The sequence below is a fragment of the Pipistrellus kuhlii genome, unplaced genomic scaffold, assembly GCF_014108245.1.
Source record: "Pipistrellus kuhlii isolate mPipKuh1 unplaced genomic scaffold, mPipKuh1.p scaffold_m20_p_2, whole genome shotgun sequence".
NCBI classification, from domain to species: domain Eukaryota; kingdom Metazoa; phylum Chordata; class Mammalia; order Chiroptera; family Vespertilionidae; genus Pipistrellus; species Pipistrellus kuhlii.
Genome location: NW_023425515.1, coordinates 184409988 through 184436058, shown reverse-complemented (window position 1 = coordinate 184436058; position 26071 = coordinate 184409988). Strand labels below are relative to the sequence as shown.

General features: G+C 37.3%; 1 protein-coding gene across 25 annotated transcripts in view; it reads right to left on the bottom strand.

The window, feature by feature from the left end:
- Positions 1 to 26071, bottom strand: part of EIF4G3 (eukaryotic translation initiation factor 4 gamma 3) — a 242118-nt gene that overhangs the window by 174007 nt on the left and 42040 nt on the right. For 24 of the 25 annotated variants that reach the window (XM_045585085.1, XM_045585086.1, XM_036445754.2 and 21 more), the window contains one exon: positions 12368 to 12443. Coding sequence is in view for 22 of the 25 variants with exons in the window: in XM_036445754.2 (XP_036301647.1) it covers positions 12368 to 12443 (76 nt within the window). In the remaining 3 variants the exon portion in view is untranslated. Of the gene's footprint in view, positions 1 to 12367; positions 12444 to 15792; positions 15939 to 26071 lie in introns of those variants that run through there. The other variant, XM_045585079.1, reaches the window with a different exon arrangement.

Here is a 26071-nt window from a genome sequence, read left to right as displayed (position 1 = left end):
AAAAGCATACACAGATTTAAAAATGAAGGGATGGGAAAAGATATTTCATGCAAACTAAAAAAAAAAAAAAAAAAACCTGGGGTAGCAATACTTAGAACAGACAAGACAGACTTAAAAACACATGAGAGGTACTGAGAGTCTCACAAGAAAGATTCATGGAGATTATCATTCTCCTTCGGCATAAGAGTTGACAATATAAATCTTACAGGTGAAACCAGGAAAAAAAAGAATCAGACAAAAAAGAGTAAGAGGTCAAAAAGCCAAGAGTTAAGAAGGAAAGGGGTTTTAGTAAAAACAAACTGTTTCATTTTAAAATATTATTTTCATCAAAAGTCCAAATTATATGTCCTTTAAAAGTTTTCTTAGTTAATTGTCAGGGGACCAAAAACAGTGACCTCATTATATTGAGAGGAAATAGAGAAAAGAAAGGAGGATTGTAAGAGAACTGAAACACCATCCATCAAAGCAAAGATTCAATGGATGATGACAGATCTAGCAATGGTAGGAAAGCCGTATCAGTTAGAGATACAGAGCTAATGCTACCGGAACCAAAACAAATATAGTTACAAGGAGCTACTCTGGACAGGAACGGAGGGGAGAGCAGGCTAGGGTGGTTTCTTCATTATAAATCCTTAAACATTACTCGCTTTTTAAAACCATAAATAGTATTCCATTGCTCTGTTTTCATTAAATAGGTGGATAAGCAGAAACCGGTTTGGCTCAATGGATAGAGCGTTGGCTTGGCGACTGAAAAGTCCCGGGTTCGATTCCGGTCAAGGGCATGTACCTTGGTTGCGGGCATATCCCCACAGGGGGTGTGCAAGAGGCAGCTAATCGACGACTCTCTCATCGATGTTTCTAACTCTCTATCCCTCTCCCTTCCTCTCCATACAAAATCAATAAAACATATATTTTTTTAAATAGGTGGATAAATTTTAACCAGCTATTTAAGAATCATCATAAATTACCAAGATAAAGATCAATGTGTAAGAGTGTTCAACGCAGTATTATTTATAAAACCAGACCCAAAGGTCCATAAGAGATGACTAGTTATATAAATCACACGTTAAAGGTAAACTGATCTTTATAAACATCTCCACCTCTAAATACACTTTCTTCTTTCTTCCCAAATATTATTTTAAAAATCCAATGATAATGTAGTTCTGTATTTAATGACACAAGTCACGTTTCACTAAAATTATGTATAATTGTATACTAACATGAAATATGCTTAATATACTAAGAAAAAAAATTCATCTACAAATAGTACATATAAGTATGAATAAATATTTGTTTGTGTTTTAAAGTTATATGTATACCCTGGCCAGGTAGCTCAGTTGGTTTGAGTGTTGTCCCAATACACCAAGGCTGTGGGTTCCATCCCTGTGGTTAGATCACATACAAGAATCAACCAACAAATGTATAAATATGTGGGACAACAAATTAATGTTTCTCTATTTTTCTCTTAAAAGAAATCAATCAGTGCCAGGACCGGTTTGGCTCAATGGATAGAGCATCGGCTTGGGGACTGAAGAGTCCCGGGTTCGATTCCGGTCAGGGACATGTACCTTGGTTGCGGGCATATCCCCAGAAGGGGGTGTGCAAGAGGCAGCTGATCGATGACTCTCTCTCATCAATGTTTCTAGCTCTCTATCTCTCTTCCCTTTCTCTCTGTATAAAAATCAATAAAAATATATTTTTAAAAAAAGAAATCAATCAATAAAATTACTTTTAAGTTTTATATATATAACTTTTAAAGTTATATGTATGCATTTTATATTTCTATAAAAATATAAAGCAGCTGGAAGAATTTTCTACATATACGTGTTTCTCTAGAAAACATTAGAATGTCTGCTTTTCATTCACTTCACAATGCTATTTCCTGATATTTTTGTTAACTGATATTATTTAAGCAGAAAAATTATAACTATGAGTCAGTTGTTTGAATATTATATTATTATAACAAAAAAATTATATATACCCCTTTGGGAATAGGTAACTACAACCTTAAGATAGATCATTAGAAAGATTTCTTAATGAGAAGTTGCTTATAATTTTGAGAAAGAGGGGTATGAAATTGCAATACACTAATTTCACTTTTTTTAAGTGCATAACAAAAAAATTATAAGAAACATATCAAAATGGAAGCATAACCCTTTGGTAGCAAGATCATGGATCTTTTTTATTTCTGTTATGTTTTTCTCTAAGTTTCATTTTTTTTCTAGCAAGCACATTTTATTTTATAGTAAACAAAATCTGCTACAATCTGGACAAAGTAAAAAACCTAACTTGGTAGTTAGGTTTCCGCACTGGCCTATAAATTCCTGTTTAAGCCAATGATGTAGCTGAAAAAGCAAGGTTCACATTTACCCTCTCTGTAACCAAGGCCACACTGCAATCATCACTGCGATTCTCATCTGTTCAAGTCCTTGCAGTCCTTATGGACAGGGCAGGACGTAAGGAATACTTACGACAGGACTTACAGGCAAATGGCCTCTCAGACAGTTATGCATAAAATTTCTATTATATCATTAATTCTACCAAGTCTCACCATTTATAATATGGTTATCGGTAGTTTAGAACTTAGAATATCAACTCAAATACCAGGAACAGCTCAGGTGGCCAGGGCTGCCTTACAGGATTTAAGGGAGCAGGCCAAGATGGTAAAGATTTTTATTTCTTTCATTGTCCAAAGAAGTGCCCTAAGATGCTAAGGACCTTTCCAATTTAGTAGTAAAATCCTAATCAACTAGGAATAACTGTCTTGGGAAAAGGAATGTAGTAGTAAAGAATATATATTATACTAAATGCAATCATTTTAGTAAAACTAACTTGACACATATAAAAATAAAGCATAAGAAATTAATGCCTTATTTTTCAAGGAATACATATTTTGTAGGCCATTTGCTGTCCCAGTTGTCAGTAGATGAACAGTTGACAATTGACCTAAAGGTGATGGCTTCTAACGGAGATATTCACATTCTTTTTATATGTCCAAAAGCCTCACTACCAAAGTTCTTAGCTTTCCACTGTGGACAAAATTGTACGTTAGTCGGGAGATTATTGGTATAAATTGAACAACTACAATGGTATTAGTCATTTTCCAATTTATAACTTAATTTCTGCAAACTTATGGTATGCTTTTTTTCTGCTGATCTTCCTTCAGTTGCTAATGAACCATTTATCTAACGTAGGGGTGTCGAACTCAATCAGAGAAGGGGCCAAAATCTAAAATCCAGCCTAAATCGCGGGCCGAATGGTTTACTGAACAGTCATAAACCATCATTGTGATGGAAACGCAGCAGAGTGCAGTGATGACAGCGCGGTGCAGGCCACATTGCAAGGCCTGGCGGGACGGATTTGGCCCGCGGGCCTTGTGTTTGACACATGTGATAACTAATCAAGGTAAGTGAACTGTTTCATATTCCAAAGTAGTAGAACTGTGAAGTTAGTATTCAACTATAAATAAGCATAAATTTTTGTTATCAAAGTCACAATATTAATTGCTCTGACACAGGTCCAAGTCATGTGAGACATGTGATATACTAAGGATGAGTCACTGGTCATCTCTCTCCAGGCAAAAAGTCTGAAACAAGGAACAAAAGCAGAAGGTGTCCTGATTCAGGTTATCTTATAAGCAGGCTCAATGACATTAATAAAAGAACATGGTTTTTTCAGAGACCTGAGTTTAAATTCTGGCTCCACTATGCAGATATTGTATAAGCAAATTACTTAAATTCAGTTTCTTCTTCTGTGAAAGGAAAAAATAAAAAAATCCTGCAGTTCATTGAACACACTTAATGAGATCAAATGCATCACAATGCCTCGTATAGAAAAATAATTCAAAAATGGTAGCTATTGTAATATTTAATTGTTTATAAATATTTAAACATTTAGCTTAAGATCCTAATATTAGGCATAATAATTACCTAATAATTAGGTAAGCCAAATAGTTCTAGGATCAAATTATTACAAATTTGATTTTCATTGTACAAATGGGGAAGGAGAATAGGTAGCAATTCCACTAATCCTAAAGCAGTGGTTCTCAAAATGTGGTCCCTGGACCAGTGGCATCAGCATCACCTAGGAACTTGTTTTAAAATGCACATTCACAGGCCTCATCCCAGACCTACTAAGTAATTTCAGGAGCCCCACCAGGTGACGCTGATGTAATTAAAGTTTAACAACCACTGACTTAAATACAACAGTAACAAGTTTTTGCTACTATTCACAGCACCTGCTCTGATTGCTTGATTGTAGTACAAGTTACAACACAAATTAGAAGGTAAACTACTGGAGATATACACAGCGATGCCATATTATTGCTGAGTATGATGGTACAAAGAAACACTGTAATTTATAAATATCTGCATCCCTAATATGTTTTCTTTCCTACACAAGTAAAAAGCACTAACATCATTATTCAGTTTTCCTCTTTACCCTGCATTCCCATCACACTTAATGATCATCGTATACTAGGTTATGCTACAACCCCAGTTTCTTAGAATCCCTGGGGAGGAAGTCATTCATTCTACAATGTCAGATTTTCCAGAAAGCTAGAAATGAATCTCTTTAAATATTAAACAAAACTTAATTTTTTTCCTGTAACTATTTTAGAATGAAATCTTTAGCACCATACATCAAATGTAACCTAAATTTTTTCTTTTGGTGAACTGAATGATGCCCAATCAACTAAGCCACACAATTTAGGCTTAGAGCTCTACATTTTTTTTTTTTTAATCACACAAATTCATTAATGGGAACAGCAAGTTTTATACAAAAGTATACTTGAGATTTACGAAGTGTCACCCGGCCAGTGTGAGACTCAGTGGATGAGTGTCGACCTATGAAACAGGAGGTCATAGTTCGATTCCCTGTCAGGGAACATGCCTGAGTTGCAGGCTTGATGCCCAGTAGGGGATATGCAGAAGGCAGCCAATCAATGATTCTCTCCCATCATTTATGTTTCTCTCTCTTTTCTCCCTTCCTCTCTATTAATTAAAAAAAAAAAAAAAAAAAAAAAAGATTACCGCCCTAGCCGGTTTTGTCCAGTGGATAGAGTGTCGTCGGCCTGCGGACCAAAGGGTCCCAAATTCAATTCCAGTCAACGCACGTATGTAGGCTGCAGGCTCCTCCCGACTGGGTCAGGCCCCAGTTAGGGCTCGTGCTGGAGGCAACCAATTGATGTGTCTATCATTGATGTTTCTCTCGGTCTTTCCCCTCTCTCTTCCACTCTCCCTAAAAGTCAATGGAAAAATATCCTCGGGTGAGGATTAAAAAAATAAATAAATAATATTACAAAGTGTCAATAAGCCCTTAATCAGTTTATACACCTTTCTGCATCTACATTTGTGGTCATGTGGTTGGTTAGCTATGCCTTCTAGCTATTACCGTCATTACAGTCTGAAGCTGCAATTTTACCCTCTTGTAATTCATTCTAATAATCTTAGGTGGGCTTCAGAAATGAATAACAAGGCCGAAACCGGTTTGGCTCAATGGATAGAGCAGTTTCCCAACCTTCTCTCATGATGAGAATCACCTGGTGGAGTTGTTAAAACACAGATTCCTGAATCCCAACTAAGAAGTGCTAAACTAGAATTTCTGGGAACATATAGGTAAAATTGTATACTTAACTAGTGCTCTAAGACAGATTTTATATACAGAGCACTAAGTTAGGTATGCAATTTTACCTATATGTTCTCAAAAATTCTAGTTTAGCACTTCTTAGTTGGGATTCAGGAATCTGTGTTTTAACAACTCCACCAGGTGATTCTCATCATGAGAGAAGGTTGGGAAACACTGGGATAGAGCATTGGCTTGGGGACCTTTCAGTCCTGGGTTCGATTCCGGTCAAGGGCATGTACCTTGGTTGTGGGCATATCCCCAGTAGGGGGTGTGCAAGAGGCAGCTGATCGATGACTCTCTCTCATTGATGTTTCTAACTATCTCTCTCCCTTCTTCTCTGTACAAAATCAATAAAATATATTTTTTTTTAAAATAAATGAATAACAAATATTCTTATACTTTTTTAGTCTATAATATTCCTCCAACCACACAAACATATACCTTTTTCACCTGAATAGGTTCTTCTTATCCTTAGAAACGCAACCCAAATTTTACCTCTTATGAGATAAATTTCTTAACACCCCGTCTCCCTTGCTGAGTTTCACACTTGCAAGAATTGCAAGACATTCCCAGCCTATCTCTTACCACACTGCACTTAAACTACCCGCCAGTTTCAGCTTTCCCACTGGACTGGAAGCATCCTCAGGGCAAGGAGCACTGTATCTATCCCTTGTGCTCTATGCAATGCCTGGCCAGCAGATGCTTTTAAAAAATGTCTGATGGCCGAAACCAGTTTGGCTCAGTGGATAGAGCGTCAGTCTGCGGACTGAAAGGTCCCGGGTTCGATTCCGGTCAAGGGAATGTACATTGGTTGTGGGCACATCCCGGTAGGGGGTGTGCAGGAGGCGGCTGGTCGATGTTTCTCTCTCATTGACGTTTCTAGCTCTCTAGCTCTCTCCCCTCTTCTCTGTAAGAAATCAATAAAATATATTTTAAAAATTTAAAAAAAAATGTGTGATGAATGAACAAGCTAAGGTTTGAAGAAAAAAAAACTTAAGAGAAAAGCACATGGGCTTTGATGGGCTGACAATCTTGGCTCTGTCAAAGTTTGAGGAGTTTGCTTTTGTTTAGTGTTACTGAGTGGTTTTAGCTTTCTTCACCTCCGCTGAAATGTTAAACACTTTCTTCTCTCTAATCCCTTTAACTATTCACTGACTTCTGTTCACATTTTGTCTTTTCAGCCAAAGTGTTAGCACAACAAAGTGAACCCTCTCTCCTACTACTTTTTTCTCCCAGAGAACCTGGCCCAACACATAATTACCAAAAGGAAGAAATCTGCCCCCAAACATGGTGTGGCTTAAATTTTTTTGTGATGTTATTTATTAGCATCTCCTGAAAAGTTAAATCCTAATAAAATGTTTGATTAATTTTCAGAAAGACTTTAATGAGATTAAGATCTCTTTCATAAAGCTTTCTATCTAACCTAGCTGATTAACAATAATCTTTAGTCATTTTTTATGTTTTTAGCAAGAAAAACTCTGACTTGGCCTTGAAATAAATACTTGACACATGCTCCTAATTAATTTTTCTGAACTTTTATTTTTTTACAAAGTTAATACATAAATGTTCATTGAATAAGAAATTTTAAAAGGCTGCAGCTTTTACAAATGTAAAAATTAACATAGTCAAGCTTCTCTAGGATTTATAACATCTAAAGACATTAAGCACCCTTCTATTTAATATTTGCATTTTAGATGACAATTAAGCAACTACAGAATGACACAATGGACAAAGATGCCAATCCTGTGACAGCCAGAATGTGCTTTGAAAAGATAAAAAGAAAATTGTATGAAACGGATGTTAAATTTTCCATGTCTATCAAAGTTTATGTGTCATCAACTTTGCAACAATAAATGCACATCTTGAAATATTGTTGTTTCATTTTTTCTAAAATAATTACAACACTTACTACACAATTACTTATGACAGTTCAATTTCTTATAACTCATTTTATTTTACCAGTTTTTAAAAATATTCATATAGGGCTTTGTGAAATGGCTCTGAAGGGAATATCCCAGGGCTTTAAGAATCCATTTTCAGAGTCCTCTATCATTAAATGACTTGATTATTGTTTCTACTATTTTCTTATCTGAGAAATTCAAAAGCCATTTATAGCTGACATTTAACAGAACATCCTCTATATCTCTAAGGTTAATCCTTCTTTCAAAGGTGCAAAATCAAGTAAGCACGTATTATATAATATTTTAATTAGGTATGTGATTTAACATTTAATGAGCAAATCCACATTAAATATTAACAAGAAATCCTAACTTCATAAATGTCATTACTCAGCAGATACCAAGAAATGCAGAAAAACAGACCCACAATATTTACAAAGATTATATGCTAAAAAATATATATATAATTCTATATAATAAAGAGGTGATATGCAAATTGACCCTCACACCCTCACAAGATGGCTGCCTTTGACCAGGCCGGCAGAGGGTGTTAGTAAGGACAACCAAACGACTGAAAAGTAGGCCATGAGGGGTGACCAGGCCAGCGGGGGTGCGGGGGCAGTTGGAGGCCCAGTTGGGGTGACCAGGACGGTGGGGGAGAGTAAGGGGTGACCAGGCCAGTAGAGGGGGCAGTTAGGAGCTACCAGGCTGGCAGAGGGGGGCAGTTGGAGGCAACCAGGCCAGCAGGGGTGGCAGTAAAAAATTATCAGGCCAGCGGTGGGGGAGGGGGATAGTGAGGAGCATCAAGTCTGGCAGGAAGGGGGCAGTAAGGGGTGACCTGGTAGGCAGCAGGGGGCAGTTAGGGCAACCAAGCAGGCAGGCAGGCAGGTGAGCGATTAGAAGCCAGCATCCAGGATTGTGAGAGGGGTGTCTGACTGCCAGTTTAGGCCCGAGCCCCAGGGAAAAGTACCAAGAAGTGGTCAGTATGCCTCACAGTGACTGGTTGATCGGTCGTTCTGGTTTTTCTGCCATTAGGGTCAATTTGCATATTACCCTTTTATTATATAGGACTAGAGGCCCGGTGCATGGAATTTGTGCACTGGAGGTGGGGGTTCCTCAGCCCAGCCTGCGCCATCTTGCAGTCCAGGACCCCTCATGGGAGAACCGGCAGTCAGACATCCCTCTCGCAGTCCAGGGCTCTTGCAGTCTGGTACCCCTCATTTCTCACCACCTGCCTGCAATGGAGGCGGGAGATGCTCCTGCCACTGCTGCTGCACTCACCAGGCGTGAGCCCGGCTTCTGGCTGAGCAGCACTCCCCCTGTGTGAGTGCAGTGACCACCAAGGGGCAGCTCCTGCATTGAGCATTTGCCTCCTGGTGTTCACTGCATGTCATAGCGACCAGTCGTCCCACTGTTTGGTTGATTTGTATATTAGCCTCTTATTATAAAGGATGAGGGATAATGACAAAAGTATCCTACTCATCTCTAATTAATGATTCAAAGAGAAACTTATATAAACCAGGCTAAATAAGTAAATAAATAAAAACATGTAACACGAAGGCTTTATAGAGTCCTACTTTTGTACTTCTTTGAGTATCAGCAGAGAACCTACCTAAAATGGCTGACACAGGGCATAAAGCCACAATTCAGACATAAGTAAAATCTTGCTTGTATACTTTTTTACAACTAGACAGGAGGTATGTTTGCCTTTCAAATAATTTAACCAATTCAATTAAAGTAACATATGGACACAACATGCTGAGGAGGGAGGAGGTGAATTGAGAGTTAGCCTTTATTTTATGACACAGAAATGATACTAATGGAATGACAGAAATGACACTAGAGGAATAACGATCTATATATATAAAAGCCTAAGCAACCAATACGACCAAATGACTAGAATGACTGGTTGCTATGATGCACACTGACCACCAGGAGGCAGATGCTCAAGGCAGGAGCTGCCCCCTGGTAGTCAGTGCACTCCCACAGCCAACCTCCCCTGGCTAGCCAACCTCCTGTGGTCCCTCCCCCTGGCCAGCAGACCCTGATCACCCAATCAGGGCTGGGCCCCGGGCTAGGATAGGGAACCAAGAGTGGGTGGCAGCAGAGGGGTCCCTTTCCCAGGGGGGCCGAGGGCTGGCTCCCTCCTGGGGCCGGTGGCCAACTTCCTGGGGCCCCTCACCTTTTGTCCTTCCCTCAGGCTGGCAGGCCCCGATTAGCCCAACCCTGATTGGCCATGATTGCCGGCCAGACCTAGGGACCTCACCCATGCACGAATTTCATACACTGGGCCTCTAGTCAATTTATCATCTCGGGGTTTAGAAAAAGGGGAACTAAGAATGTCAAAACACCTGGTTAACCACTGTCCTACATTCAGTTAAAGTGTACAACATTGTAAAGGTGCAGCAGATACTAAAATTATTAAGAATGAAAACAACTGATCAAAAAATGAAGACTATCATATTTCAGGATTTTTGTGTATTTATTAATTGTGAGAGAGAAAGCGAGAGACAGACAGACAGAGAGAAGAATTCATGCTCCATTCATTCAAACATTCATTGGTTAATCTTGTATCTTCCCTGACCAGGGACGGAACCGAAACCTTGACATATTGGGATGATTCTCCAAATAATTGCACTACTCTGCCAGGACTTATTGGTATTATTTTTTTCTGTGTTTAAAGTTCTATATAAGCTATTTTATTCTAATTTTTTCACTTTATAATATTAGCTTTATCTATGCTATTTGAAACATCTCAAATAATTGGTTGTACATTATTATTAGAATGTAATATTCATTCAACATTTGTCGGGTATTTCTTAAGTTTTTAATGCATGTCAAGCATTATTCTAGATGTTGGTAACATGGTGAGCAATCCAAACCTTCAGTCCTCATAAAGCTTACCTTTGTGTGAGCTATAAATGATAGGAAGAAAATATATAAGCTATATATTAGTGGGTAGTAATAAGTGCCTTGATGAAAATGAGGCAGACTAAAGGGATGGGAAATGAGTGGACATTCTACTTTAACTAGGGCTCTCTGGAAAAGTAGCATTTAAGTAGAAACTTAAAAAGTGAGGAAGTGAGCCTTGCAGATTTCTAGAGAAAGAGCATTTCCAGTACAAAGAGCAGTGCAAAGTCCCAAAGATAGCAGCATGCCGAATGTGGTCTTAGAACTGCGAGGAAGCCAGAGTGGCTAGAATATAGAAAGGTTAGAGACAGAAATCCAAGAAGTATGTGGAGCATTGTAGACCATGGTAAAGATTCTGGATTTTAATCTAGGTGTAACAGGAAGCCAATGGAAACTTAAGAGCAGTAGATCTGAATTCCCCTTTAAAAGGAAGTAGCTACTATAGAAAGAGTATACTATGTTTAGGGCGGGCGGGTATTTGTGGTGGTAAAGTGGAAGCAAGGAGACCAGTTAAGGAAATTATTGTAATAATACAGGCAAAAGATAATGGCATGCTCTACAGAGGTAGCAGTAAAAGAGAGGAGTAATGGATGTGATCTATATTTTGAAAGTAGAATATGATATCTTGGGTGTGGGATGTGAGAGAATGAAGACCAAAGGATGATGTCATGGATCTTGGACTGAGCAACAGAGAGAATGTGGTACTATTTATAGAAATGAATACAGGGTGAGGAATGGGATTTTGTTGAGAAAAATTAATATATGTAAACATTATTTAGGTGAGGAGTTAAGCATAGAGTTCTGTCCCTTCCCGCTTAGTGTCACTTCCACAGCAAAGTGACTTCTTCCTTTACCATATAATAGCACATTCACATATCTAATCCTATTCTTAACCTGATGGGTATCTGTGAAATTCTAAAATTATATTGTAAAAAATTGTACATGTTCTTTTTTGAGGAGAAAGCATTGTAACCATTTTCAAATTCTAAAAGTAATTCATAGCCCAAAGGGTTAAGAATCATTGCTTTATCATATAACCTTAAGATTATAATTATTTATTTACTCATCTTCCTCACTACACTGTGAGTTTCTGTAAAGCACCCTGTCATATTCCTAAAAATAAACAGTACAATGAACTAAAATATTTAAAAGATATGTCTACCTCCCCAATTCTCCCCCAAATTCTCTCAGGCTCACTGTTAGATAGCTGAAATCTGCATCTAATGCTATTACCTTCATCCTCTTACTTTTAAATCCCTTCAATTTATGAATCTGAACCAATCATTTAACATAAATTAAATCTCCTTCCCATGTTTTTTTCCCAAACTTTCTGTATTTTTACATGTAGAGAGGGGGGAAAGTAAAATTTAAAAATGTGTTAAAAAAAAAAAAAAGTAATTTTAAGAAAAGATACCCAAAAAGAAAATTAAACCTCACAGTGTCCTAAAAGAAATCACAATATAAGGCCAAAGGCAAATATTTATGAAAGAAGAAAAAAAAAAAAGAAGAGAGACGATCTATGAACCAAGAGGTCATGGCTTGATTCCCTAATAGGACATGCTGACTGAATCCCCAGTAGAGGAAATAGAGGAGGCAGATAATCAATGATTCTCTCTCATCACTGATGTTTCTGTCTCTCTCTCTCCCTCTCTCCCATCCTCTCTGAAATCAATAAAAATATTTTTTAACAAAGACAGATGTATTATATGAGCCGATCTAGCTTAATCGTTTTTGTTTAATCACTTCTTAAATTACTAAGATGGGGAAAGGTCTATTCACTGCATTAAATTATATACATCTAATTCTATTTGGGATTTTATTGAACCTTTTGCCAAAAAAATCTATCATATGCCTATCAAACAAGCATTGCCTGTAGTGTCAAAGGCTCATGTGGGGAAACAGACACACAATATGACCAGTTGTGAATCACTCACCGTGCTGTACACCGCCGAGACTGCGGGTGCGAAGATCCGGTCCTCCAGGGGCTGCTGCCCAGGTCCTCTAGGGATTCTACAGAGCGAGTTAAGGGTAAGAGACCTCAAAAGTGGACATGTTAGCAGTAAGAGAAAATTACCACCACCAAATGCTGTCAATGACCCAACCTTTGTCACCAAGGGGTCATACACTTAGTTCTCCACAGAAACTGAAAACAAAGAATTTCAAATATCCTAATGTAATTAGATCAACCTCTCCAAAAGTGATTCCCATGATAAAGCATTCCATGGAAACTCAAAACAAATACAATTACACAACAAGCCTCCAAACTTTAGGCCTCTGGTGAAAATCTACCACCTTTCCTTTCCCTAGAAAGAGACTAGGAAATGTAAGCAGGATATTCAGAAAGATAAGACTAATTCATCAACCAGGAAATTGCTGACAAAGGCCCAGTCTTTTCGCTAAGGAATAGAGAATACAACTGTGTCCCTGTTTTTCTCTTTTAGCTGCTATTTTCCCTCATACCCACCCACCATTTTAAAAAGAAGCTCTCCATCATAGTTTAGTTTAAATTGTGTCAGCATGTTGTCAAGACATTCTATTTAGCTCTGAAATTTGAAAAATGTAATAGGTTCTTCTATCTGGTAAGGTGATTTTTTTTTTTAACTCTTTAAGAATGACAACCATACCCTAACCAGTTTGGCTCAGTGGATGGAGCATTGGCCTAAGGACTGAAGGGTCCCAGGTTCAATTCCGGTCAAGGGCATGTACCTTGGTTGCGGGCACATCCCCAGTGGGGGGTGTGCAGGAGGCAGCTGATCGATGTTTCTCTTTCATTGATGTTTCTAACTTTCTATCCCTTTTCTGCCTCTCTGTAAAAATCAATAAAATATATATATTTTTTAAAGAATGACAACCCAAAGATTGGCACAAAAGATTAACAGCAATTATTTCTGGATGGTAGGATTACATAACTATATTATGTGCTTTTTCTGCAATAAATATTAATTATTTACATACTAATTTCAATGTATTTTTAAAAGAATGACTATGTAAATACAGTAAACCCAAAAATAAGAGAATCCTTCCTTCATTGTAACTAATATTTTATACTACTCACACTAATACTTCTCACACTATGTTCCTTTCTAATTCAATGAAACAAGTTTGAAAGACAGAGTGACAGCTGCAGATAATTTTATATGAATGATCTCAAGTTGCAGAAGTCTGAAAGAATCTTTAAACGTGAAATTCTTTATATCTAAACAGCAAGTTTACTGAGGTTAAAGAAAAAAAATGAAATGAAATTCTATGCTTTAGTCATTCAAAATTAATAACCCTAAATAGTCTCTCGACAGTTCTTAAACTAGCCACCTCAGACAACAATTCAATGCACTGCCAATGCACCCCCATGTATGAAGAACTGATTTAAATGCCACATTGAGAAATAACAAAGCTAAAGCAGGTCATTAATAAACTGCTTCATCCAAACTATATATATGTTTGCATTGCAGAAACATAAGCCTAACAAGTTTCAGGATACAAGTCCTTGTCAACTATTTCAGAAATAAGATTACCCTTGGCTGAAATAAAACTTCCTTTGAATTATAGTTCTGCATGGTGGTCACACAAATAATGAAAAAATATGAGGCTATTCTTTCTTCTGCAAAGCCAACTGCTACTGCTTTTTCTAGCGAAAGCTCTCTATGTGAGAATAAGTTCTCAAATAAGTTATCAGTACTATGTCCTCAAAAGGGAAGGTTAGGGCTTCTGATTACTATTAGTTACTTTATTGGCAAATAATATTTAATTGTAAGATTTCTAAAGAGACAATCATGTATTTGGCCAATAATCCAGTTAACAAACATTCTTTTTCCTTGGCAACAGATAAAGAACATTTATTTCATTTGCTTCACTCTCTGAAAACGACCAACAGAATATTGTGTGGGACTGATAAATGAACTGTTTCTTGAAAGAACATTTAGATAAAAATAATTATTTTAAAACAAAAAAAAAGTCCTATAAAAAGAAAACTAAAAATAGAAGTCAGAAGATCTGAATTTAAAGCGTACCACAACATAACCAACCAGGTTATCTTTACTGACTCATTCTATAGTACTCTGGTAAAATGAGGTTCAGCAAGATGAAGTAAGTTACCCAAGTTAACAAGGCTAAGTACCAGGCCAGGTCTCCCTGTATTCTAAAGACCGTGCTCTTCTATTACATCAGTGTATACAAGGGCAGAATACTTATACTATATGGAAAAAAAACAACTGATCAAAATATGGTTGCCCCTATCTATAAGACAAAACTAAAATAGTATTTCATCTCATAATAGAATCAATGGGGTGTGGCTCTAAAACTGAAAAGCCAAATTTTTGGCCCAAGTTGAATCATCTTCCCAATGGCAAATGACTACTCACTATTACAGAGCAATTTTCTCCTTTAATCTTAGTGGTTATGGCTGCACATCTTCATAAGTATGATAAAATAACTGAATTATACAATTGAATACTGTAAATTATATATGTGAATTATATTCTAATTTTAAAATAATATTATAGTCATTTGCAACTTGGCTGGTTATCACCTTTTCTACTTAAAAAATCCACATAAGTCATATGAAATAGGCACTTCTAGGCATTTTCTCCAAACACAGGTCAATTCAAAGAATTTATACACATGTAGAGTTCTTAGACTACAGCATACTTCCTCCTAATTCTGCCAACCCTTAAGCTTATTACCAGCTCTCACCAGCCTCTGTATCTCAAGCATACATCATTGGACACTTATTTCCCTTAGAGCTCAGGGTAACAAATAAATAGCTTCTCACAGCACCACTTAGAATTCAATCAATGAGCAATGTAATATGCATGTGCTGTGCTCCAAAACACATTTTTATTTCTAAAACCTCATGACTGAAATACAATAGCACAACCACTTGACACTTCTGGTTCAAATTGCTGAATTACATATCATTAGGAAATATAAGGAAAATTGTTAACAAGATTAGATAGTATGTAATAACTGAATTAAAACTAACTAGAAATATGAATGCAAAAAAATTCTAATTCTACACACTTTTTCTAAAAAAATTAACAAGACAACTTTCAGAATTCAATAAAATTTGAAGTTTAAAGAGAATGAAAGTACAATAGACTTTAAGTAGATTATTAAAGTACTCACTATATATGCTACACATTAAATGTCAATTAGACTGACTAAAAAATTCAGCAACTAAATTTCATCAGAGAAACCCAGGATCTCTGGGGAGATTACATAAGGATCTGAATGTTTCCTAGTTATACCATGAAGGAAAGAAAGGACCAATTTTTTTTTTTTTAAAGCACAAATGTTTACTGAAATTTTATGAATGATAAACTCTCCTGAGGAGAGTTTTGGAGCGATGGCAATCATAACTGACCTTGGGTTTGACTCACAGTCAGTAACTCCTCGAAACGTAGATTTTGACAAGTGAGAAAGCAAGTAGTGAAAGTCCAGAGTAATCTTCCTCCAACTCGCTGGAACACTTATGCTCCATTTACAACTCCCAGCTGAATGTCCTAAACTTTGCCCCGCTCCACTACAAGAAAAGCTATTATGCCAACGCTCAGCATAAGCAATATTCTTAAAGTGACAGCCTCGAGTTATCATTGCCTCCGTGAAAGGGAAAGTGAAAGTACAAACCCATTTCGCCTACTGCTTTAAAGAAGACACAGGCAACTAATGTCAGGAGATAAAAACAAATGAATGAAAAATATATTTTTCTGCAGTATGTCTTCTTTAAGCTTTAGGGCAATATAGTAATGTCAGTCAATTTATGCCTTCTCCATTTTCTCCTTTCAATGAAGTTTTTGATAACGAAAAAGGAAATTATGTAACATAAAAGTAAGGACAGAATTTCAAAACTATACCCTATTTCACAAAGACACTATACATGACTTCTCAAAAGAAACAGTATTTTAAATACAGTTGCTTTGGAAATAGCTATAATACTTTTAATATTTTCAGCTCTGACCCATTAGGGATATGTCTTATAAAAATTAACTCAATGGATAAGGCCTAAAGGTAGAGGCTAAAACTGTAAAATTTTGGTAGTAAACTAGGATAAATCTGCATAACCTCAAATTTGGCAAGGGATTATTAGATATGCCATCAAAAGCAACAGCATACTTCAACAATTAAAAACTTTTGTGCATCTAAGGACACCATAGCATCAAGAAAGTGAAAAAAAAACTCAGAATGGGAGGAAATATTTGCAAATCATGTCTGGGATAGTATGCAGAATATACAAAGATTTCCTACATCTGAATAACAAAAAACACAAAAATGCAATCTGTCGCATATCTGACAAAATTCTAAAAGATCATGATTGATTTTTGCCACTTCAGTGAATTTATGCACAGAATTTCTGTTATGAAACTTAATTCTGATTTAACTGTTCTCCCCAAGGTGAGCAGCTTCTCAGATTAAATTAACAGTTTTCTTTTCTATTTTTTTTAATATATTTTATTGATTTTGTACAGAGAGGAAGGGAGAGAGAGAGAGCTAGAAACATCGATGAAAGAGAGTCATCGATCAGCTGCCTCTTGCACACCCCCTACTGGGGATGTGCCCGCAACCAAGGTACATGCCCTTGACCGGAATTGAACCCGGGACCCTTCAGTCCCCAAGCCAACGCTCTATCCATTGAGCCAAACCGGTTTCGGCTAACTTAACAGTTTTCTCCTCAAAGTAGTTTACACGGAAAAGTGTTCAAAAGAGGAAACTGCTTTTCTTATTTACATCTGACCAACTAGTGCCTTTAGCTAAATTAATTCACCCAACTGCCACATGCCAAAAGTCAGGTTACTGAAAATACTTGTTCCCACCATGCCAACTATCAAGGAGATTGGTAATTTTTACTATTTGAAAGATATTTAAGTGAAACTGGTGTGTGTGTGTGTTTTTTTTTGGTACTTGATTCTTGCTAAGGTACCAGCAGTTTGACCCACCACTGATTCTGCACCATTAGCAAAAATGTCAATAAAGTGGAAAAGGCATAAAATATCTTAAAACAATTATTAAGATAGTTCTGATCTCTGCCTCTAAATGGTATGCTACCCTAAGAAAGCCATGCTCTCTCACAGGACCTCCTGATGCCAGGATTAGAATTTCCACTGCCAATATCAATTCCTAGAACAGAGCAAATCTAGGTAAACAGACCAGAAGCACAGTGCTGCCCATATGGGCAGCAGAGAATTTCATAAATGTACTTATGTTAAATTAATGGGAAAAGGATCATCAAATGAGATCATGAAAAAAATCAGAGCTTTTCATTCACAGTGATAGAGAACTACTGTTCATTTGAAAAATGATATATAATTATTCATTAATGTGCTACCTGAAAAAAGATCAAACTAGTATGTATGATGGGTTGCATTCCTTTAACCTATGTTTAGTAAAATTCAAAAATCAATGTAGCAAGAACAGCCTTCTCTACTGTCATCCCACTGTAGCCATTCCATCTGGGCCTCAACTCAGTCATGTAATTAGTTCTCCTTCACTTCATCCTTAGAATCTTACACTCAGGCCCATCCAACAAGGCTCATCAGTGTAGCTAAAACCATTAGAAAAAATTAAAACTCCTTATCTACCTTTTTCAAACCCTTTTTTCCTTTTCTTTAGTTTCAGATTTAAGCAGCTAAGCACCCACCTCATGACACGTCTGTCTGAAATGGGTACAGCAACTATGACAAGCTGAACTAGTAACACCATTACAGTCCAAGAGCTCAAGTTGAATCCAATACACCTCAAGCAAGTCCTTTTATCTATAAACTTGAACCAATAATTCCAGCCAACACCTACATTTCAAAAAACTTAAAATACTTCACCTTCAAGGTCAGACTTAAACTGAAACAGATCAATTTTGCACTGTTAAGAGGCTTATTATAACAGTTCTAGAAAACACTAAACTCCAAAGAGTGTTTCTTCATATCACCAATCTAGAGTACAAATTTGATTTTAGAATTCCAGTTCTTCCACTTACTACCTGTGCAATTTCTGGGGGAGTTACATCTAACCTTTCTAAGCAACATGTTTCTTCACCTATAAAATAAGTGAACCTACTAAAATAATAGTACCTACTTTGGAAGTTGATGTACAGTTTAAAGAATTTATTTAAGGTATATAACCTTATATACCTTAAGGTATATACCCCAGTATTTTATGAACATTGGGGTATAATAAATGACTGCTAATATTAAGACATCTAAGTGAAATTTATCGTTCTACTGTAAAGGTCAAATAAGGTACCAAAAGCAGCTGAATCAATGACAAAAATAACAGAAATTTTCCCTCATATTTCAATCACATATTTATACGCTAACTTCTACAATAACTATGAATAAATTTTCACCATGTTGTATGTTATAGTCTCTTCTCACAATGTATGACAATAGAGCTCTAGCATCTAAAAATTTAATAGCCCTGGCCACTGTGGCTCAGTTGGCTGAGCACCACCCCATGCACCTAGAAGTGGCCGGTTCAATTCCAGGTCAGGGCACAGGCCTGGGTTGTGGGTTTGATCCCCAGTCGGGGGAGGGGATGCAGAAGGCCGCCAATCGGTATTTCTCTCTCATCAATGTTTCTATTTTTTTCTCTCTCTCCCTAAAATCAGTAAGAACATATTTTTAAGTAAATAAATAAAAATGTAGTATAAAAAGTCATGTGCCACCTAATGACAGGGGGAAATGTGCCATTAGGCGATTTCATCATTACGTGAACACTTACTTAGATGGCATACAAACTTACACAAACTCAGATGGAATAGCCTACATGTCTAGGCTATATGGAATAAACTATTGCTTTTAGACTACAAATCTGAATAGCGTGCATTTTATTACAATCTTAATATACAATAGTTAAGTATTTGTGTATCTAAACATAACTACACATGGGAAAGGTACAGTAAAAATACATTTTACTATGTTTTTTAAGGTGGTATGCCTGTGTAGGGCTCTTACCATGAATGGAGCTTGCAGGACTGGGAGTTGCTTGGGAGAGGCAGTGAGAAGAGGTGAGTGAGTGTGAAGACCTAGGACATTATTGGATACTACTGCAGACTTTATAAACTCTGGGCATTTAGGGTACACTAAACTTATTTTTTTTAAATATCACTTTTCAATAATAAACCTTAGTTTAATGTAACATTTTTACTTCATAAGCTTTAAAACTTTTTGAAACTTTTGACTTAATAAAAATAGTTTTATTTGGTGACCATCAATTTGTTCCTATAGCCTTGTAATACAGCTTAACAGGTAGCATGTTACCTTCAACTGTGTTCTTCCTTTTTATTTTTCAAATAATTTTTATTGATTTTGAGAGAGAGGAAGAGAGAGAGAGAAAGAGAGTAGAAGGGAGAGGGAGAAAGAGAAAAACATCTATGTGAGAAGAGACCAGCTGCCTCCTGCTTCTTACACACTCCCCACTGGGAATCGAGCCCGAAACCCACGCATATGCCCTGACTATAACTGAAACCAACAACCTTTTGGTGCATGGGACAACGCCCAGCCAAACCACACCAGCCAAGACTTGACTCTTTTGATAAAACTTAGCTTAAAACAAATACATTGTACAGTTATATAAAAATACTTTCTTTATATCGTTATTCTGTAAGCATTTTTCTATTTTTTAAATTTATTTTACTTTTTATATTTTTAATCTTCAAATGGGGAAAATTTTCCTTTTTTTTTTAGAGAGTGAGTGGAAGAGAGAGGAAAAGACAGAAACATCGATGTGACAAACACATCAATTGGTTGCCTCCTGCATGCGCCCCAACCAGGACCAGGCCAGGGAGGGACTTGCAACTGAGATACATGCTCTTGACCAGAATCGAACCCAGGACCTTTCAGTCCACAAGCCAACACTCTATCCACTGAGCCAAACCTGCTAGGGCTGCTTTTTAAACTTTTAGATTTTTGCAACTTCCTCATCCTCAGGAAATCATTTCAAGTCACAGACAAACCTCCTAAATGTATTCTGTCAGATGCCATTCAGGTACTCCTGTGACATCATCCCCAAGCCCAAGCAAGGTCCTGGATGCAGTCATAGATGTTTATAATCCTTCCAGAACTGCATCAGTGTCCTCCTCAGTGTCAGCAATAGCGTGGGCAAAGGTCCTCCTCATGTAGTAGGCCTTAAAAGCTGCTCTAACTTCTTGATCCATTGGTTTGATCAAAGAGATGGTGTCTGAAGGAAGAAACACTACTTTGATATTGGGATGAAGATCACCAATACGAGGAGGATGTCCAAGAGCATTATCAGTATTAAATGATGTGCTCTTCTCCAAAGTACTTCTCCATATTGCTAGGCAGAGCAAGTCAGGAGGACATCTTAGAAGAGGAGCTGGGCCATCCATGTCTTATTGCTCCTACAGTACACTAAAGAGTGTGTGCTTGTTGATATGCTTGAAGGCCCAGAGATTTTCACTGTGCCAATCACAAAGGCTTTTAATTTGCAGCATGCAGTATTGCCCCTAAGCAAGACTGTGATCCTGTCCTTACAAGCCTTGAAACCCAGCAATGATTTGACCTCCTTACAGATGAAAGTCCCGTTAAGCATCCGTTTCCATTACAGAAAGGTTTAATTCATATTGAATATTTACTCTGACAAGTAATTTTCCTCCATAATCACCTTATCTAGAATTTCCAATTCAGCTGCCTTCATTTCAGCACTCACCTCCACATTATGTAATGAATAGTGATTCTTGAGTCATTTAAACCATCCAGAGCTAGCAGTAAATTCAACTTCCTGGTGTAGTCCAGCCTTTTCTTTAAACATGTAAACAATGGGGTTCGGGGGAGATAGAAGATGGTAAAGGGGCCATAAATGGTGACAGAAGGAGACTTGACTTTGGGTGGTGAACATACAATGCAAAATACAGATGATATATTATAGAATTGTATACCTGAAATCTATGTAAATGTTGTAACCAATGTCCCACAATAAATTCAATAAAAAAAATTTTTGAATGCAAACGAACTTTTTGCTTTGGCCAACATTGTTATGGTGCCAGGAGGGAGATGCTTCTGTGTCTGGTCTTCAATCCATCCCCTTTCTCCATGTCTGATACAGAGTTTCCTCAAAATTAGTCTCACTGCCTTCAATGAAGCAGATCTTTTAAAACCTACTATCACTTCGTTCTTGTTCTTCAAGATCGCAGCTATGGTAGAATGAGACAAGCCTGACTCACCAGCAATAACTGAACTGATTTTCCACCTTTGTGGCTCTTATTCACTTTTATTTTTGTTTCCAAGTCACTCACTCAACACGGCCCTTATTGGCAACATTAGCAATGAATGGATTCTGTACACTTAGGGGTCATGACGAACAAAACATGAGTTTAAATCAAGCACAAGAGAAAATAATGCAATCAAGAGACAGTGGACAGCCCAGCCAGTGTCACAGTTCGATTCTCAGTCAGGGCACATGCTGGGTTGTGGGCTTGATTTTCCCCCCACCCCAGGGAGGAGGGCGTGCGGGAGGCAGCCAATTGAAGATTTTCTCTCATCACTGATGTTTCTATGTCTCTCTCTCTCCCTCTCCCTTCCTTTCTGAAATTAATATATATAGTTCTTTAGAGGAGCAGTAAATAAATGTGTGTGAGGCTGCTGATGGAATACTGTTTTACAACAAACTTCTTTTTCTAAGTAGAAAGAGTACACTCTGAAACAGGTGGGGAATCTTTTTTCTTTCAGGGGCCATTTGGATATTTATAACATCATTCGGAGACCATACAAAATTATCAACTTAAAAATTAGCCTGTTTATTTGGTCAAATATTTAATTTACTCACCCCTAACGCCTTGGCAGGGCCAGACCAAATGATTTTGCTGTCATATAGAGCCCGCAGGCTGGCCATTCCCCACCCCTGCTTTAAAATGACAGTAAATAGTATTGTGCAGTAAATATATACACCAATAACACTTATCACTTATGTACTGTACATAACTGTACGTGCTATACAGCAGGTTTCTTTACACCAGCATCTCCACAAACGTGAGTAACGCACTGCACTGCACCCTTCGAAGGACTGCAATGTCACCAGGGGGCAGGAATCTTTCATCTCCATTATAATACTCCACGGCCACCGCCATACATGTGATCTATCATTGACCAAAATCCGGCACATGATTAATACTGAGGTTATTAAATAGAACTTAAAATCACAAATTCTTTTCCAGGAGACTCTGTAGTGTCAAGGATAATGCACTGTGTGGCACAATAGGTTTGCCTTAACAAATTACTAGTCAGGAGGAAAGTTTGTAACAGATGATGGAATAAAAAACTCAAACTTTCACAAGACACAGATAAAGACTTTTAGTGTCTTCCAAATCTCTCTTAAGAATACAAATACAACAAAAATGGGTGGTATACGCAGTAGTGTTTGTTATATTATTCTCTATAATTTTCTATATGCATATGTCATTACAAGATAAATCAACTGTGTTAAAAAAAAAAACACAAAGAACTCTTTAGTGAAATTTTTTAAAAATTGTAAGATACAGTCCAGCTCTACCTGATAGTTTACATATGCAAATATAGCATGTTTTTAAAAATAACTTTTGCTTATTTAGCTTGATGGTTTACTTCTATATAAGCAAAATATAGGACAAAGGCCAACACTATTAACTTTTTCGTTAATTGAGGCAAAAGGCATTCTTTGAATAATCTACATAACTGTCTAAATTTTCCACTTTATATCATCTAGTTACACAAAAACATAGTCATTTAAAACCCATTTGACACTGGTGAAAAGAATCTTATCTGTAGTTCATTATGAATATCACCAACAATGAGTTCGATGGGATACAGCCATACAAGAAGTAAATAAAGTTCATTTTGACTTTACTTTTTAAATGACAAAGAATAATTTCAACAAGATCAGGTCTTGCACTGTGGCACTTAGGTGTAGCAGGGCATACTTACTCTATCAAAAACACAGGAGGGAAATAAGTTTCTTTTTTGCACTTTTCATTAAAAGAAATTGGAATGTATGTTCTTTTGCAACTGTTTGTTTTTAGGTAAGGAGGTAAAATTCTAAAAAAGATACTGTTGCTGCTGTAAAGTCTGAACAATGAGGGGGGGAGGGGGTGAAAGAGAAAGAGCTAGTGCAAGCCCTAACAAAGGCCGGCACACTGGCCATGGCTTACCCTGAGTATGAAAGCTCTCTTTGTCTCTCTGGTCAATACAAGGCCATTGAACGTCCCAGTATATAGGTTTGTTTTTTTAAAGACAGGAGGAGAGAGGATGGGGGAGTTCTGCCTCTTTAGGGGATATCGCCTCAGCTGCCTGGCTACATTAAAGACAAGGATGGCAAGGACAGAAAAGCTTTCCAAGCTGCAGCTACCCAGGCTTTGTCTATTAAACACGGCCCAGCAAAAGGACTCTTGTACCCTGCTTGCACTACAACTCATTTTACTATTAAACAAAATTCCAGAACTGCATTTCTATTGCACATTGACCCTTTGAATCTAGTTCATTCAGAAAACTACAGAGGAAATGAAGTCTTTTAGTTTCCAATTTGGACTCCAGAAATTATAATCCCGCCCCCTTTGCATCAGAAAAGTTTACATTCAAAAGCACATTTCACTTTTTGTTCACCTGTTTTTCTAAAGGCCAGTAACCTAAGGAGATTTTTCTAATGAAGGCAACAACAGTTTAATGTTTAACATAGTTCACAAAAGAGACCTCACATTTCAGTACAATATCAGGATGTGGATCATAACCATTTCCTCACGGCCATAATTTCACCAACTGAAGGGAAGTTAGTGAAAGAAGTTGTCATAGTTTAATTAATTTGATTGATAACTCACTACATAATTATCTCTGGAGATACAGTTGGCATGAGACATCATTTCCTTTCAGATTCTAAACAAAAAAAAGGCTCATTCTCTAGTATTAAGAATAAAATTTAAATGTCGATTTGCCTTAAAAATACAAATATAGCATGAATACACACATACAAAGAAAGTTAATATGTCTTATTGGAAATGTTCATTTCAAAATCCCACCTCATGACTAAGATTTTATGTATGCATGTGACTGACATTATGCAGCACTATATAAGAACTCATTTATGAGACAACTCAGGCTATAAATGCATTTTATTAAAGTTTATTCTAATGGTTATATAGATATTGTTTAACAAGAAATTTAGCCTTAACACTACTTGAAAAATTAATTAATTTCATTTCTGAGTTGAAATGGATATGGAATTGTAAAATAAGAAAATTTGGAAAAGTTCTGAGAGTAATCTTATAAAAATGAATGTCTAACTAAATAAAGAGGGGAAAAAGATTCATAAATTAAGGTACATGCTGAAGGTCACACAGCTAAATTCCTTTATAATGGCAGTAGAGAATAAAAAGCCAAATTCACATACAGTTTGCAACCTCATTTTTATTAGGTCATGATTTGCAAATGAATAAATCTTCTACTAGTCCCAAAGGGCCTCTAAACAATTTTCTGAAAACCATACTGATTTCTGAAATGAAATGGTATTTCAGTGAGAATAAAGAAATGTGATAAAAACAAGGAACAACAGCTAAATTTATTAGGTAAATAAAAGGAAGAAGTAAATATTATTTACTCTTTTAAAAAAATCATCACTCAAGGATATTGTTTCCATTGTTCAGACAGAATTGGAGGTGGGGAGTAAGAAACGAGAGAGAAAGAAACATTGGTTGTCTCTCCCACATGTCCCAACCCAGATTGGGGATTGAACAAGCAATCAAGGTATGTGCCCTTGGTCCATGGGCGAATGCTCTAACCCACATGTGTCAAACACAAGGCCCTCGGGCCAAATCCGTCCCGCCAGGCCTTGCAATGTAGCCCGAACCACGCTGTCATCACTGCACTCCACTGCGTTTCCATCACAATGACAGTTTATGACTGTTCAGTAAACCATTCGGCCTGCGATTTAAACTGGATTTTAGATTTTGGCCCCTTCTCTGATTGAGTTCAACACCCCTACTCTAACCACTGAAAAACCTGCCAAGTCAATCTATCCTATTTAATAAAAGCCTAATATGCTGAACTTCTGGTTGTCCAGTAGGCCATTCAACCAATCAAAGCAAAATATGCTAATGATATGCTAAGGATGCTCACTATAAGCACTGACCACCAGAGGGCAGTCAGTCAACTGGTTGACCAGTTGCTATAATGTGCACTGACCACAAGGCAGACACTCTGACCAATAAGTTAGCTTGCTGGTGGGGTCCTGCCAATCAGGACTGAGTAAGATGGGCCGGACACTCCCTGGAGCCCTCCCAAGGTCCCTCCCTGGCTGGCCAACCTCTCAAGTCCCTCACCGGCCCCAATTGTGCACCAGTGGAGTCCCTGGGCCTGGCCTGCGCCTTCTCCCATTTTGGGACCCCTCAGGGAATGTTGGAGAGCTGGTTTCGAACCAATCCCACAGACCAAGCCAAGGGACCCCACTGGTGCACAAACTCATGCCATTCATACACTCCTTGGTGACATCACCCCCAAGCTCAAGCAAGGTTCTGGATGCAGTCATAGATGTTTGTAATCCATCCAGAATTATATCAGAGTCATCTTACATTGCCAATGCTGTTCTCAGCTAAGTCAGGGAAATTATCTGTACTGGTTAAAAAATAGAGGAAGAACTTCAGAGAGGAAACTAAAAGCTTAAAGTATATGTAA